The following is a 17,431-nucleotide window of genomic DNA, read 5'->3' as shown; positions in this document are numbered from 1 at the left end:
GGGATGGGGTGACTGGGTGATAGACACTGGGGAGGGTATGTGCTCTGGTAAACGCTGTGAATTGTGCAAGACTGTTGAATCTCAGATCTGTACCTCTGAAACAAATAATGCAATATATGTTAAGAAAAAAAAAAAAGAAGAAGAAGAAGAAGATAGCAGGAGGGGAAGAATGAAGGGGGGGAAATCAGAGGGGGAGACGAACCGTGAGAGACGATGGACTCTGAAAAACAAACTGAGGGTTCTAGAGGGGAGGGGGGTGGGAGGATGGGTTAGCCTGGTGATGGGTATTGAGGAGGGCACGTTCTGCATGGAGCACTGGGTGTTATGCACAAACAATGAATCATGGAACACTAGATCTAAAACTAATGATGTAATGTATGGTGATTAACATAACAATAAAAAAATTTTTTAAAAAAGATTATTGGGCTCTGTTTGAGTTTCCTTCCCTGCATTGCTGCTTGGAAATTTCCTTCAGGCAGTAAGCTCTGCCAATTATGGGACTCACCTGGTTTGTTTCTCTCCCGGAGATTATAGGTTTTCACTGCAGTTGTCCAATGTCTGAAAAACAATTGTTACATTTATTTGGCCAGGTTTCCTAGTTGCTTATGATAGAATGCATAGTAGTTAATCTTTCATAGGCTGAATTCTATTTTACCTTTTAACCAGTTCATTCCATCTTCTCCCCATTCCCTCTTCTAGATTTGTGTTTCCTATAGAAGAAATTGACTTCATATTCTTTTGAAACCCTAATATATATCCTTAAATCATTTGCAGATGAGGCCATCTCAGAGTATAGGTACATGCCAGATTTTACAATTTTTATTAAGATGGTATAGGGGGGTGTTCATACTTTTTTTAGTTGAGGTATAATTTGACATACAACATTGTAGTAATTTCAGGTATACATGTTTTTATTGTTATTTATTAACTAATTTCTGTCCTAAAGGCCAAATGGCCTTTATTCTGAGTGTCACAGGGGAGACCTCTCTCTTTTTCACTCTCTTTCCAAATATGTACAGCCCTGAATCATTGGAGAGGCTAAGTGGGCTTTTGTTTTTTTTAAGTTGCTTTGGGCTTGTTTTCCCTTATTTTATTATTATTATTTTTTTAAGGTTTTATTTATTTATGTGAGACAGAGCGCATGAATGGGGCGGGGGGAGGGGCAGAGGGAGAAGCAGACTCCCCACTGAGCAGGGAGCCCGACACAGGACTCAGTCCCAGGACCTCAGGATCATGACCTGAGCTGAAAGCAGATGCTTAACGGACTGAGCCACCCAGGTGCCTTTGTTTTCCTTTGCTAGGTTTGCTCTTTGTCTAAATAAAATTTTTGTTATTGTTACTTGTAACTTAACTCAAAATTTTTTGCTCTTCTCATTTTTTTCATGTGAAAAATGCTTAATTTAAAAATGTAACCATGTAAACAGTGTTTTACTTCTCTGATTTTTTTTTCCCTAGGTGGTATAGCTGTATGCTGGGGAAAAAATGCAGCCTGGCTCCTCTGAAGGAAGAACTTCGTATACAAGGGGTAAGTCTTTGTCATTACTATTCTAATACATCTCCTCTGGATGGGAGTTAGAGTATGGAATTTTCCTTTATACCTTAAAACTCTAAATGTGTTTTGTTTTTATTTTTTAATTTTGTAAAAGAAGCTTTTTATAAATTATTTTTAAAAGGCCTTCTTTGACAAGTAGAGAAAAGATGGAGGAAAACAGGATGGGTACAACATCAGAGAGATACCAGAAATCAGAACACCTGGTTCTACCTGTCACTCACTCCACATCTGACTGCTTTATGATCTCAGAAACTGACATACATTACACATACCTAGTTATCAAAGATCAGCTAGAACTAGAATGATACTCGTGCAAGTTTGCTTCCCTTTATGGTGCAGTCCACATTAATTCAGCCCCTTGCTTCTCTTTTGAAAAGCAGGTGGCAAATTAATACTGCCCCCTGACTCCTCTCCCAGTTTATGGTGTTTGGGCACAAGTAAGCGTGAGCCAGATGACTTTTCAGAGAAGGGGGTCAAATGTGTGGTCAGTGGTAGAGACCAAGTTTCTGATTTCTGGTTTCTCTCAGACATTGTACCCATCCTGTTTTCCCTATCACACCTTTTCTTTGTTAAAATTCTAACAGCAACAAAGTAGTTTCATTTTTTCCCCCCTAAAATCTGATAGACAAAAGGGAGACTGCATAGCTATATCTAGCTAGGCTTTGGTGGCTCTCTTTCCAAAAAGAAAAGAAAAGAAAAAAAAAACATTTGAATCATTTACCAGTGGTTCTTTGAAGAGCTGTGTTATTTTGGGTGTTTTGAATATTTGGACTTTGAAACCAGAACTCTAAATTCTCTCTAATGTTTTAGGAGAGAAAAAAACAAAACACAACTTTGTTGGGAGATAATTTAGATAGCTATGCATAACTGTTTTGGGATAGTAGTGTTTGTTAACTGATAAAAAGCAAAACCAACACATAATTAACATGAGGCAACAACCCAAAACATACTGGTAGAATTACTTCAATTTGATTAAGATGACATGTTTGTTCGTTTCAGGTTCCTAAAGTCACCTACACTGAGTTCTGTCAAGGTCGGACAATGAGATGGGCTTTAGCTTGGAGTTTTTATGATGATGTTACAGTACCAGTAAGTAGAGACTTTGCTTTAGCTTCTCCAAATGCCAGCACATGATGGGTTTTAGTAGATCACAAATGAACTAAATCTGTACTGCCTTGGTTTCCTTGAAGTTTGCCCCAAATGCTTATTTCGGAATGGGAAGTGGTTGTAAAATAAGACAGTCCTGGGGCGCCTGGGTGGCTCAGTCGTTAAGCGTCTGCCTTCGGCTCAGGTTGTGATCACAGAGTCTTGGGATCGAGCCCCATGTCAGGCTCCTGCTCAGCGGGAAGCCTGCTTCTCCCTCTCCCATTCCCCCTGCTTGTGTTCACTCTCTTGCTATGTCTCTCTCTCTGTCAAATAAATAAATAAAATCTTTAAAAAAAAAAAAAAAGACACAGTCCTAGAGGGCTGACTGTGGTGACCCTGGAGGCTTTCTCTGGGTTTGTGCAACACAGTGATTCTTGCTCAGCAGATATAAATGAATTAGAAATGTGTCTTTTGGGAATTAAAAATTTAGGTAATATAACCTGTAGAAACACCTTGCAAATATAATTATTCTGCTGGATATTCCTTAAGAATTGAAATTGAAGTCTATTTATTTTGATACTTTCATAGAGAAGCTGTTTCCTGTGGTTATTGGTGAATACAGAAATTGCTGTTTGGGGTTGCAGGCTTTTGATATGTAACATTTAGGGATCATTCCAGTAAAAGGTTCTGTGTTAGCTTTAAAATTACTAGTAGAAAATTGGTCAGTTTTGAAGCTGGGTGATAGGTCATTATTCTAGTCTCTCTACTTTGCATCTGCTTAAGCTTGAACATTTTCTGGAATAGAATGTTTTTGTTGTTGTTTTTGTTTTTTAAGATTTTATTTATTTTGAGAGAGAGAGAATGCACAAACGGGGGGGGAGGGGCAGACAGTGAGGGAGAAGCAGACTCCCTGCTGAGCAGGGAACCCAATGCGATGCGGGACTCGATCCCAGGGTCCTGGGATCATGACCTGAGCCGAAGGCAGACGCCCAACCGACTGAGCCACCCAGGTGCCCCTGGAATAGAATGTTTTAAAAAATAATTTGTTCTATACACCAAAAACTAATGATGTAATGTATGGTGATTAACATAACATAATAATAAAAAAAATAATGATAATTTGTTCTACAAACTTCTCTTTGTCCTCTGTGCTATTGTGTGTAAAGGAAAAATACTTCTGAACTGGTTAGACTGAATAATTTTTCTGGGCTGTACTGAGAGATGGTAATAGAATAGCATCTGTTTATTCTCATAGTTCCTTCACAGGAGTGATCGACCTTGTTGCTGGAGCCATGGTTCCATGTTAAGTTTATGCATACATTGCTCAACACTGTACTCCCGTAGTATTTGTGGGGACCTGGTACCTGGTCCTTCCGCTTTCTGACGCCCTGTCCATACAATATGCGTGTTCTGGGTGCTCTTCTCCCAAAGGCTTAGTTGCACTTGGTCTTTCAAGTCATCTTAAATGTTGCTGTGTCTAGAGCAGTAGAGACATGTGCAGAACCACAAGGGGACAGCTTGCAGATGTTTTTTTTTTTTTTTAAGATTTTATTTATTTGCGAGAGAGAGAATGAGAGACAGAGAGCATGAGAGGGAGGAGGGTCAGAGGGAGAAGCAGACTCCCTGCTGAGCAGGGAGCCCGATGTGGGACTCGATCCCGGGACTCCAGGATCATGACCTGAGCCGAAGGCAGTCTCTTAACCAACTGAGCCACCCAGGCGCCCCAGTTTGCAGATGTTTCTGAATACATGGGCTCACATTGAAAACTCAGCTTGTCCTTTCTGCACTCTGCTACTAAGTGTGCTGCTGGGTTGAAAGAAGTCTGCCAGGGGCGCCTGGGTGGCTCAGTCGGTTAAGCGGCTGCCTTCGGCTCAGGTCATGATCCCAGGGTCCTGGGATCAAGCCCCACGTCAGGCTCCCTGCTCAGCTGGGACCTGCTTCTTCTCTGCCTGCCGCTACCCCGTTTGTGCTCTCGCTCTCTCTCTCTCTGACAAATAAATAAATAAAATCTTAAAAAAAAAAAGAAAGAAATGTGTCTCCCAGTCAAGTTTGAATGACCTATCATGTAGAAGTCTATACCCACCTCTGTACAATGCAGTAGGGAAACCAGAAGTCAGTGTTTGAAATGTCCACTGTTTAAAAAGATGGTCCTAATTTTTTTTACCTCCCTATAGGATTATCCTTTCTGTCATTTTCTAGAATATTGGGGTTTTCACACCAAATTGTTAAAATCAGTAGTAATGCCCTAGGTTATCCCTCTGTAGACACTGGGTTATCCCTGTGCGGATACTAACAGTTGCAGGAAAGTGGAACTGCGCCTGTTTCCAAATGCTTTCTGTTTAATCTGCTTCCTGCATTTGTTGGCGCCGCAGGTGGAAGAGCTTATAATGGGCTCTGGCACTTTCCGTGCCATCTCAGAGCCCAGAGTTACCTTTGCCCTCTTGGATTAGTAGCCATTTCAGATCAAAATATCAAAGGGCACTATGTTTCTGTGTTAGCAGAATTAGCTTATTTTGAAAAGGAACCTTCTCCCTTCCTGTCTTTTAGGCCATGCTTGAGCCCTATTTGTAGTTTCAACCATCAAAGAATGCCTCTTGCAAAGAGGCATTCTTGCAAAGGGCCTCGGGTTTCTCCCATGCCAGAGTACTCCCTCCCCACCACTACCCTCAACTCAAAGCTGTTAATAATGCGTTCCCAAGTGTTCCATTAGGTGCACTCAAACTGCTACAGGGAAAATGGCAATTTCTGATTTGCAGTAACCCAGCAACAGTTTCTTAGCACTGGTTCCCTTGATCAGCAGCTGCTTTCCCAGGGGTAGTCCCAGGGCACTGGTGAGGTTTTCAGTGGGCTGTCCTCTTGGTTCTCCTTCCCTCCACCTGGACCTCTCCCCACCCCTTGCGTTTTGAAATGCTTATCTGACTTTTTCCCCTCTTGTTCCCGTTAGGGATGGGGAGATAGGAGGATGCTGCTTTCAATGAGAGGAAGCCAAGGACTAGAGCTAGTTAAGTAGAAATATTGACCTACTTCCCCACCCCACCCCCACTCCTGCCTTTTTAGGGTAAATGTGCAAGTTACTATGGCAACTTCTGTTTTCACTTATCTCAGGCCCACTGACTCTGTCTCTGTTGGTGCTGAATGCTAAAAAAAATTCTGATTCAAGTGCCTACACTAAGTCCATTGCTCTTGTCTGGATTTATTTTAGCAACAAAAAGATGAGTCTTAGTGTTGATGGAATTTTTGTACAATCATTCCTGACTGATGATGAATATAAGGAAGCATATTGTGAGGACTGTTCTTTACAAATTTAACAAGCCACTTAGAATGTCTCTTTGTCCCAGCTTCTCCTCTAATTGCTCAGGGTGTTATTTTAGCTTTGCTTTGCTTTCAGAAGTTTAACACTTGTTAAAATAAGAAGGAAAAATAGTGTGGTCCCAGGAAGTTGTGCACTCTTGGTATGAGCATTGCTCTAGAACTCTGGTTTTAAAAAAATTATCCCCCTGTGTTCAAGACATTTCTTTTAAGCCTGGAGACTTTCCTGTCTAGGGAGTAAAACTACAGGGATTTTGGAAAGCAGATGGAGGGAAGGGGTCAAATTAATCAGGTAACCTTGTTAGTGTCAGAGCTGGGTTCTCCTGGCAATACTGTCCTTACTACTGCGTAGGTATTCACACTGGTTCTAGATAGATTAGGGATTCTGTATAGGGTGCCACAGGGGGATGACAGCTGGGGGCAGATGTCAGGTTGGTACTTCAGGCCTTGCTCTCATTTTAACCAGAACTGATCTGCTTGCATCGATGTTACGTATTGATTTTATTTCTTGAAAAGATTCTGCTGTTAAATGGTTTGAAAACCAGTACTATACCAGGCTATACCGTAGGCTGTAAAACATGCAGTGATTAAGGAGCTGAGCTTTTGAGCAAAACCAGAGCCAGAGTCCAGAAGGACTCTTTTCTTAGTTACTTATTAAGTATGACCTTCATTGTGATAATACCGAAGAAAAAACACACCATTTTCTGTCCTTTCAGTGACAGGTTTTATGGGTGGGAAGCACAAACAAAGCATTGCTACGGAATTATAACTGAGTAAGTGCTGAAATGAATGGCCAGGCGTTAGGGAGTTCCCAAAATGAGAGCCGTGCTGGCTGGTCTAGTCAGAGCTGACTTCATGGAGGAGTTGTCAGATCTGACTGGTGCTCAGTAAGTTTTCTTTGAATGTTGAAGGGAATGGTGTAGGGTTTGTACTAAGGTGCAACATTGTGAACGAGACATTAATAGGTCTAATAGATTTGAAGCACTGGAGATAGTCTCTGTTATTTGAATGCATCACACACATTAATGTCATTTTTATTTAAACCTGACAACAATCAAGTGAAAGTAGATGGTATTATCCCCACTTTCTATATGAGGAAACTGGGGGCTCTAAAAGGTCAGGTTAGTCCTCGGGTCGCCTGGGTGGCTCAGTTGTTAAGCGTCTGCCTTTGGCTCAGCTCATGATCCCAGCTGGGATCGAGCCCCACATCAGGCTCTCTGCTCGTCGGAAAGCCTGCTTCTCCCTCTCCCACTCCCCCTGCTTGTGTTCCTGCTCTCACTATCTCTCTCTCTGTCAAATAAATAAATAAAATCTTAAAAAAAAACAAAACAGGCTAGTCCTCAACCATGCTAACATAATTATTCATTTGTTTTGACCCATGTTTCACCACAGCAGTCTCAAAAAGTTTTTTTTATCTCTAATTTTTAAAATTTAAATGCAGTTAATTAACATAATGTATTACTGGTTTCAGAAATAGAGGTCAGTGATTCATAAGTCTTATATAATACGCAGTGCTCATTACGTCATGTGCCCTCCTCAATGTCCATCACCCAGTTACCCCATCCCCCCACCTCCCTCCCCTCCAGCAACCCTGTTTGTTTCCTATGATTAACAGTTTCTTACGGTTTGTCTCTGGTTTCATCTTGTTTTATTTTTTCCTCTCTTCCCCTATGATCCTCTGTTTGTTTCTTAAATTCCACGTATCAGTGAGATCATATAATTGTCTTTCTCTGACTGATTTATTTCGCTTAGCGTAATACCCTCTAGTTCCATCCACATCGTTGCAAATGGCAAGATTTCATATTTTTTGACGGCTGAGTAGTATTCCATTGTATATATACACCCCATCTTTATCCATTCGTCTGTCAATGGACATCTGGGTTCTTTCCATAGTTTGGCTATTGTGGACATTGCTGTTATAAACATTGGGGTGCAGGTGCCCCTTTGGATCACTACATTTGTATCTTTGGGGTAAATACACAGTAGTGCAATTGCTGGGTCATAGGGTAGCTCTATTTTCAACTTCTCCCCAGTGGCTCTATATTCAAGTTTTCCAGAATGGCTTTACCAGCTTGCATTCCCACCAACAGTATAAGACAGGGTTCCCCTTTCTCCACATCCTCTCCAACATCTGTTGTTTCCTGACTTGTTAATTTTAGTCATTCTGACCAGTGTGAGGTGGTATCTCATTGTGGTTTTGATTTGTATTTCCCTGATGCCAAGTGATGTTGAGCATTTTTTCATGTGTCTGTTGGCCATTTGTATGTCTTCTTTGGAGAAATGTTTGTTCATGTCTTCCAGCAGTCTCAAAATTAACATTACCATCAACAAAATGATTTGTGGAAATAACTATTTTGTCCTTTTTTCATTTCTTTTGTCCTTGGGGACTGTCTCCTGATAGATTTTAAAGTCATTTGGAATGTTTCTTTGTGGGTTTATGCCACCAAGCCCATACACAGTTAGTGGATTCATTGGTTTCATTTCTTAGGGATTTCTTTTTGTGAACTATTTAATTTTGTAATTGTGAAAGATACATGGCTTCAAAGTCAAATCTCAAAAGAAAAAAAAGGTATAGTCAGTAGTCTAGCTTCTCTTGTCTCTTTGAAACATCCTAATCCTTCACTTCTCCATGGGTCATTATAATTTATCCTTCCATTGTGTGTGTGTGTGTGTGTGTGTGTGTTTGTGTGTGTGTGTGTGTGTGTAACATAGGAAATATACATGTAGGGTTCAGACCACCACGACTGGTTGGCTCAGTTGGAAGAGCATGCGACTCGAATTTGGGGTCATGAGTTGGAGCCCCATGGTGGGTGTGGCGATTACTTTAAAACAAAAGAAAGTCTTGGGCGCCTGGGTGGCTCAGTCGTTAAGCGTCTGCCTTCGGCTCAGGTCATGATCCCAGAGTCCTGGGATCGAGTCCCACATCGGGCTCCCTGCTTGGCAGGAAGCCTGATTCTCCCTCTCCCATTCCTCCTGCTTGTGTTCTCTATCTCGCTGTGTCTCTGTCAAATAAATAAAATCTTAAAAAAAAAAAATCATTTAAAAAAAAGTGATGAGGTACCTGGGTGGCTCAGTCAGCCTTGGGCTCATGTCATGATCCTGGGGTCCTGGGATCAAGCCCCAGTCAGACTCCCTGCTGGGCATGGAGCCTGCTTCCCCTCTCCCTCTGCTCCTCCCCCTGCTCTCTCTCTCCTGCTCTCTCCCAAATAAATAAAATCTTCAAAAAATAATAATAATAATAAAGAGTCACATGCTCTATTGACTTAGCCAGCCAGCCAGGTGCCCCGATTTCAGGACATTTTAAACAGTAACCTGTCAGATTAAGATAGCAATAGATATGCCCACGGAACTGTTTGTTAATAAGGGAGTTACACCCTTAGACCACAAAATACTCAATCTACTTCGTGGCAGCAGAGCTCATACACATTCAAATAAGGCATAGTTGGTAAGATAGTCTGACTGTCCCTCCCGGCACACCTCCTGTCAATATTCTAGTCAGGTGTCACTCTTGGCCCTTGGTCTCTTTCTCCAAATAGTGAGAGCCTGTGCAGAATCACAGCTCCCAGGCATTCGGCTTGTTTCTGGAGGGCCGGGCGGGCGGAACGCGGCATCAGCCATTCAGAGTTCAGCAGAGCAGCAAGGACTCCACTGCAGTGGCCAAGAGCAAGAGCACTCCTTTCCCCTCAAGACCATTCTGGAGGTTGCTTTGTCAAAACAAGGAGGCTGTGGCTACATGCTCAGCAGATCTCTAGTGAATGACTCCCATCTTTTCCTGCAGATCCTAGGGAGAACTTAATGATTCATGTAGCTTGTGGCTTCTCTGGGAGGTTTTGCCTTAGCTATAGTTAACAGGCAGCATAGCAGGTGCTACGTGGATTTGTGTCAAGTTGTACCTCATTCGAAAGTCTCTTGACTGATTGCGTCACTGAGATCTAGGAATTAAACTAAGAGGGAGGATTCAAGAGATTTATAGACAGCCCTGCTAGGTAAAGCATATTTTAAAATTTAAAAACTGTTATTGTTCAATATATGGTTTCAATCTACTGTATTTTCAACTATGCAACAAAATAACACTTGAGGCCCCTCCCGCTGATTGTTATTCATTAAATCCTTGTAATTCAAAAGATACAAAGCCAATATCCCCTGTGGGGTGTAGAGTTCCTCACCAAACTTCTTTCACATTGTCCTTTCAGTTGGGGAATACAGTAGTACATCTTCTAATCCAAAATTAGTTGTAAGTTCACCTTCCAGTTCTTCACATTAAACTGAACTAGCTGTTGTAAGTAAGTGATTTTGTTTTACAGTTTAAAATGTTGAATTATTTATGTTATCTTGCCTGCTTAAAGTACATGATGATAGTTTGAGTATAGCACTCTTCATTTAAAATATTTGTGGTTTTGGGTGCCTGGGTGGCTCAGTTGGTTAAGCGTCTGCCTTCAGCTTGGGTCATGATCCTGGAGTCCCGGGATCGAGTCCCACATCGGTCTCCCTGCTCAGCAGGGAGTCTGCTTCTCCCTTTGACCTTCACCCTGCTCTTGCTCTCTCTCTCACTCTCTCAAATAAATAAAATCTTTAAAAAAATATAAAATATTTGTAGTTTGAGATCATAAGCATATTTGCAAATAAGTTCATCTCAATTGGGAGAAAACAGACAGTTTCTATACTAGTGTTGAGGCAGGGTATAAAATTACCTGCTACTAGAGACCTGTGGGGTTGAATTTAAATATTAATTTCTCAAGGCCTACCTCTGTATTTTAGTCTGGCCCTGCCTACTAAGAAATTTCAGTACAAACACGAGGGGGAAAGGAATGATTGCTGTAAGCCAAGCTTATGATAAACTTCAATCATTTAAAAACTTTGAGAATTTCTAGGGGCCGCCTGGGTGGCTCAGTGGGTTAAGCGTTTGACTCTTGATTTCGGCTCAAGTCATGATCTCAGCCCCGTGTTGGGATCAAGCCCCGTGTTGGGGCTCCACACTCAGCAGGGAGTCTGCTTCTCTCTCCCTCTTCCTCCTTTCCCTCTGCCCCTCCCCCTGCTCTTGTGTGCATTCTGTCTCTCTCAAATAAATGGGTAAATCTTTTTAAGAATGTTTAAAAACTGAGAATCTCAGGACGCCTGGGTGGCTTAGTCATTTAAGCGTCTGCCTTTGGATCAGGTCATGATCCCAGGGTCCTTGGATCGAGTCCCGCATGCTGAGTAAGGAGCCTGCTTCTCCCTCTGCCTGCCATTCCCCCTGATTGTGCTCTCTCTCCTTTCTCTCTCTCTGACAAATAAATAAAATCTATTTTTAAAAAATACAATAAAAAAATAAAAACTGAGAATTTCTAGATTATGAATTATCTGTCTCTTGAGTGCCTAGTTTCTATAATAGAATAAAACTGAAACAGTCCTATGTATATGTACGTGTGTATTAAAGCAGTTCACTAAAGGGGTGCCTGGGTGGCTCAGTCGGTTGAATGTCCGACTCTTGATTTTGTCTCAGGGTCTGGGATGGAGCCCAACTGACTCTGAGCTCAGCAGGGAGTCTGCTTGAGATTCTCTCCCTCTGCTCCTCTCCCTGCGTGCGCATGCACATGCACTCCCTCCATCTCTCTCTCAAATAAATAAATGAAATCTTTAAAGCAATTCACTGAAAATATTCAGAAGTACCAGATTTATCAGTTGTCCATTACATATGAAAAACTGGGGCCACAGTGCCAGGTAAAGGAGCTGTGTTTGAGATACAGAAGTTTTCATTTTCATCCTGGGGTAATAGGGTAATAAATTGCCTATCTTGTTATTTCTGACTCCCTCAGAGCTTGGAAAGTGGATCCATGATAGAGCTCTTACTAGGTTTGGTGAGGATGCATTTCTTTCCTTTAAGTTCTAGAAATGATAATGAATCCTTTCTTTTTTTTGGAGAAAGAATATTGTAGGCCAGCCCTAGCATGACAAATTGAGAAACAGCAACATCTTCACTATGCTTGTTGGAATTTAAGCACAAGTGATTACCATCTCTGTCAGAAAAGATATGAGGTGCTGTCCTTTTAGCCATATTTGTCAGTGACCTTTGGTGTGCTGAGTGGGCTGTCAGGGATGATCCTGTTACAGTGACCTGTCCATAGTAAACAGCCTTGGATATTGGGGAGTCTGGTTCTTGTCCCCCATCCCCCTCCTATACACCACTAACTTTCTTCCTCCCCAGCTTAAGCTCCTTAGTGAAAAGTATTAGACTCTCAGTAGACTGTAGGAGTTATCTTTCTTATGTTGGGTGATTGAGTAATAACAATACTTCTGTGTTAATATCAATATGAATTTCTCTCATCTTGTCTGAAACATTAATTGAACAAGTTCCAACTCAGAGCTTGGAGTCCATGATTCATTTTTCAAGAACAAGTTCTTTTTTTTTCTTTTTAAGATTATTTATTTATTTATTTGACAGAATGAGAGAGAGACAGTGAGAGAGGGAACACAAGCAGGGGGAGTGGGAGAGGGAGAAGCAGGCTTCCTGCCGAGCAGGGAACCCGATGCGGGGCTCGATCCCAGGATCCCGGGATCATTACCTGAGCTGAAGGCAGATGCTTAACAACTGAGCCACCCAGGCTCCCCAAGAACAAGTTCTTAGTCATATATATACCCTTTGTTTTTGGTCCTTTTCTTTTTCTTTTCTTTCTTTCTTTTTTTTTTTTTTTAAAGATTTTATTTATTTATTTGACAGAGAAGAGCGTGCAGGAGAGCTCACAAGTGGGTGGGGAAGGGCAGAGGGAGAGGGAAAAGCAGACTCCGCTGAGTAGCAATGAGGGGGGCTGGATCCCAGGACCTTGGGATCATGACCCAAACCAAAGGCAGAAGCTTAACTGACTGAGCCACCCAGGCACCCCTGGTCCTTTTCTCCTAAGCTTGTTTTCTAGTGTTCTTTAATTTCCTTTTTTTATTTTTATTTTTTTAATTAATATCTGGTATGAAGGGAGAATATAGATTATTTCTTAGAAATATGATCTAGAAGTTTTCTAGCATAGAAAAAACTGCCTGTTTTGTTGTGTATTTATGAGATGTGGAGTTGCTGGTTAGTTTGTACAAGGCCTTGCAGTAAGTGGACCTGACTGTGTGTGTTCACATGTGTCTGTGTGTGTCTCCGGTGGGGTTGCGGTTAGCGACACCAGCACTGAGGGGCTGCTGCTTGCGGGAAGGTCTTCAAAGCTGATAAGGTGTTTTCTCTTTATGAGCCTTCTCCTTATAATCCTTACCTGCTCATTTTGTCCCTAACCTTTAGAATTATCTTCATTTTTTAAAATTTTGATAAATTTTGCTGACAGGTACAGATCTGTCTCTTAAAACAAAGTGTTCATAATATATCTGGTCTTAGCTAAGAGTCATTAAAAAAAATTAGTAAATTTTGGGGTTCCTTGGTGGCTCAGTCGTTAAGCGTCTGCCTTCGGCTCAGGTCATGGTCCCAGGGTCCTGGGATTGAGCCCCGCATCGGGCTCCCTGCTCCACGGGAAGCCCACTTCTCCCTCTCCCACTCCCCCTGCTTGTGTTCCCTCTCTCACTGTGTCTCTCTCTCTCAAATAAATAAGTAAAATCTTAAAAAAAAAATTTAGTGAATTTTTACCTTTATAGAAATAAGTTTTAAATACAGCAATGTCATTTAGTTTTTAAAATGGAACTTGAGTCCCTCTAGTGGGTAGAGTATAATGCACTTCCTAAGCTTGAAATCGAAAGACGACAGTCTTGAATGATGTGGAACTGGCTTTTAAATCCATTCTTCTTGTCACTACTGGTGTCTCCTCTTCCAGCAGAGGCAGTGCTCAGCTGACTGTTGGCTTGGTCCTCACGTTAGCCAAGATTCAGCAGGCCTCCTTCTCTGCCCATGTGACCCTAGTGGCCCTGGTCATTCCTCGCATGTGATCTCACAGGCTGTGGCTAACAGCTGCTTTCCTTCAAGCCTCAGCAAGTATCAACTTAGACTACATATAGGAGATTTTAAACCATGCAGTTTTTTTTTTTTAAGATTTTATTTATTTATTTGAGAAAGAGAGCATGAGCAGGGGGAGGGGCAGAGGGAGAGGGAGAAGCAGACTCCCTGCTGAGCAGGGAGCCCGACTTGGACTTGCGGCTTGATCCCAGGACCCCCGGGATCACGACCCAAGCCAAAGGCAGATGCTCAACCGAGTGAGACACCCAAGTGGCCTAAACCATGCAGTTCTTTAAAGAAGAGAACAAAGTGCTCCCAGCGCCCTTGAGTTGCCATGAAATAAATAATTGTACAGGTGTGTGTTGGGCACAACACATAGATGAAGAGCATTTAGTAATTGGAGGGTGTTATATACCGATAGCCTATGGCAAAGAACCTGGGTTTGGGGTTCAATTCTAACTTTGCAGATTACTAGCTATGTGACCCTGATATGGTTACATATCTTTGTATCTTAGTTTTCCTTTCTATAAAATGAGGTGATAAATCTATTTGACAGAGTTGTTTTAAGTATTGAAAGTAAATATGCAAAGGCCTTTTTGTTTTTAGTGCTCTGCATTTGGTAGTAGAAGTCATGGAAATGTCCCTAGTTGAGTTCATTATAATGCATGGGATTTGATTATTTGGATTACTTTCCCTTCTTCCCCCATGCCTTCTTTTTCTTTCAGTCACCACCCAGTAAGCGAAGAAAATTAGAGAAGTCAAGGAAACCCATTACATTCGTAGTGTTGGAGTCTGTGATGAAAGAATTGTCCCTTAAAGCATCATCGTCCCTGGGCTCTGAGACAGTGGAAGGCATAGTAGTTGTGACAGCATGGATTGAAAAAATCCTCACCGACCTGAAGGTACCTGGTTAAGCACATTGAAGAAGTACTTACAACAATCTCTTTTTTCCTTCCTCCTCTTTTTTGTTTTTTTTTTAAAGGAGTTTTGAGAGGAGAAAAGTGATTTCCTCTAAAATTCTGTTTTTCCTCCAATAGGTCCAGCATAAGCGAGTTCCCTGTGGAAAGGAAGAAATTAGCCTTTTTCTAACAGCAATAGAAAACTCCTGGATTCATTTAAGGAGAAAGAAAAGAGAACGAGTGAGACAATTGAGAGAAGTTCCCCGAGCTCCTGAGGATGTCATCCAAGCCTTGGAGGAGAAAAAGTCCACCCCCAAAGAGTCTGGCAGTAGCCAAGATTTGGCCCAGGGCCCCGGGGAGAGTGTCCCATGTGGGCCTGCTTCACAGGAAGGCGAGTCTGCCACTGTTGAGGGCCATTGCTCAAACCAGGATCTCCTTTCCCAGGAAGAAAACCCAGAACCCATGGAGGATGAAAGGAATGAGGAAAAGGGAGGGATGGAGGTTTTGGAGAGTTGTAAAGGCTCTAGCAATGGAGCCCAGGACCGAGAGGCTTCTGAGCAGTTCAGCAGTCCAGTGTCTGAAAAGGGGAGCCATCTCCAAGGAGTGGCTGGACATTACCTATTCAAGTGTTTGATAAATGTGAAGAAGGAGGTGGATGATGCTTTAGTTGAAATGCATTGGGTTGAGGGCCAGAACAGGGATTTGATGAACCAGCTTTGTACCTATATACGTAACCAAATTTTCAGGCTTGTTGCTAGTTAACTTCTTGCACAGTTGGGAAAGTTTCTATAAAGTAGCCTGCTTTGGGGTGGCAAGAGGCATTCCACCATAGGCCCACTGATAACATTATGTGCAATTATCTTTAAAATAAAATAAATCTATTTTAAAACACTCCCCACCGCCACCCCTTTAAAGTTATTGGGCATTAGTATGGTAGTTCATGAGGAAAAATTGTTACCAGCATCAACAAAAAGCTATCAGTAAACCCAGGAGGGATTTAAACCTGACTTAAGCTGACCACCTTAGCTTTAGGCTGAGGCCGAAAGGATTGTTTTTGGAGTCTGGTCTGGGTCGGAACTACAGAGCATCCTGCTCGGTCATCCCTAGTTGCTTCTTGAGGAGGGATGGCTTTCTTGTTCTCTGAATGGAGGCAGTACATCGGACAGATAGGCCCTGTGCCCACTTCTAGAGTCACCTGCAAGACTTCTCTGGGTACATAGGATTGGTTACCCCTGCGTCAGTCCTGAGGAAGGAACTGGCCTGATTGTAGGTGGTGGGAGAGTCAGGGAGAGAAAGCTTAGTAATGCCAGGAAGAAGGGCTGACCTGGGAGGGCGCCTGGAAGCGTCACACTCCTGATTCATGTCTGTTTTGATGGTGCTTATTTCAGAAAACAGAATTAGGTAAGCCAAACTCCCACCAGATGTGACTGAGACACAACAGAATGAAGCGATACCCCTACCTCCAACCTGTTTGAAAGTACGGTTTTGTAGTGGTTTTACTGATGTATATTTTTTTTCTTTTTCTTTTTTTTTAAAGATTTTATTTATTTATTTGAGAGAGAGAATAAGAGAGAGCACATGAGAGGGGGGAGGGTTAGAGGGAGAAGCAGACTCCCCGCCGAGCAAGGAGCCCGATGCGGGACTCGATCCAGGGACTCCAGGATCATGACCTGAGCCGAAGGCAGTCGCTTAACCAACTGAGCCACCTAAGGGCCCTATAATTTTTTTTCTTTTGACATTTGAAGTGGAGCTTTGTTTTATTTTTAATATAAGAATATGCAGAATAGAAATCTGTCAATCCCGTTTGAATCCTGGGATTCGGGGGAATATTTCCATAGATTTGAATGGATAAATGACTGATGATAGAAGTAAGAAATGGAGCAAGATAGTTATGAGCAGTAGGTTGCTTAAAAAAGTCTCATCTATTGGCAGAGAAGTTGTAGTTGATCATATATTGCTTTTTGTGGGTTCCCTTGTAATCTCTCCGGCGCTTACCTGTTCTCACTGGAAATTCTGAGGCCAGGGTGACCATGTTCTTAAAACATGTTTCTCATTGGAATGTCTCAGGGCTCAGCAAGAATACCTCTGGAAAGGGGGTCTCTTTTTTTGTTCTCTTAGTGTCTCAGTTACCCTCTGCTGTGCTTAACTTTCACACCTTGAGTTTGATTTTACACCAGTGGTCCTAAGGCTGTGTCTAGACTGAACTCTTTGAGTACAGTGCCAGAGCCCCTTCTTATCCTCAGAGAAGACTGGGGCTGAGTAGTTAAGCCATGCTTTTGAAAGGTGGCTATTGGTTAGGGCAGAAAACTGATGAAATTGGCCTGTCTTGGCAGCACCTAGACCCAGCCCTCAGCAGAGATAAAAGAACTAAAAATAGGACTATATTGTACTTCCCTCTGTCAGTAAAGACAGAGCTGCCCAATAGAACATACTAACTGGTGTTCTTCACTAGAAGTCCAAGGACCTCTAGAGAATCCATAAACCTCCTGGATCATTTCAGAAAGCTCTGTGAACACCCCCTCCTCCCACCCCTTCAGAGAGAAGAATCTCTGACAGGATGAGAAAACCAGTACCCAGGGTCACACACAGTAGCACGTGCTCATTAAAGATTTGGAAAATGAGAGTAGAAAACAGCAACAGAATCACCCCTTGTCGCAGTCTTATGACCATTATTGTCTTTTAGTGTTTCCT

At 42.2% G+C, this 17,431-nt stretch overlaps 1 protein-coding gene across 1 annotated transcript in view; it reads left to right on the top strand.

The window, feature by feature from the left end:
* METTL16 (methyltransferase like 16) overlaps positions 1-15,603 on the top strand; it is a 78,098-nt gene extending 62,495 nt beyond the window's left edge. The window contains exons 7-10 of the mRNA XM_032428584.1: positions 1,456-1,525; positions 2,552-2,641; positions 14,567-14,743; positions 14,879-15,603. Of these exons, the coding sequence (XP_032284475.1) occupies positions 1,456-1,525; positions 2,552-2,641; positions 14,567-14,743; positions 14,879-15,502 (961 nt within the window). The 3' untranslated portion in view covers positions 15,503-15,603. The remainder of the gene's footprint in view (positions 1-1,455; positions 1,526-2,551; positions 2,642-14,566; positions 14,744-14,878) is intronic.
* Positions 15,604-17,431: the final 1,828 nt, after the last annotated feature.

Source organism: Phoca vitulina, unplaced genomic scaffold (genome assembly GCF_004348235.1).
Source record: "Phoca vitulina isolate PV1807 unplaced genomic scaffold, GSC_HSeal_1.0 scaffold40, whole genome shotgun sequence".
Taxonomy (NCBI): domain Eukaryota; kingdom Metazoa; phylum Chordata; class Mammalia; order Carnivora; family Phocidae; genus Phoca; species Phoca vitulina.
Note: the sequence above shows the minus strand (reverse complement) of the source record. Positions and strands in the feature narration are given on the sequence as shown.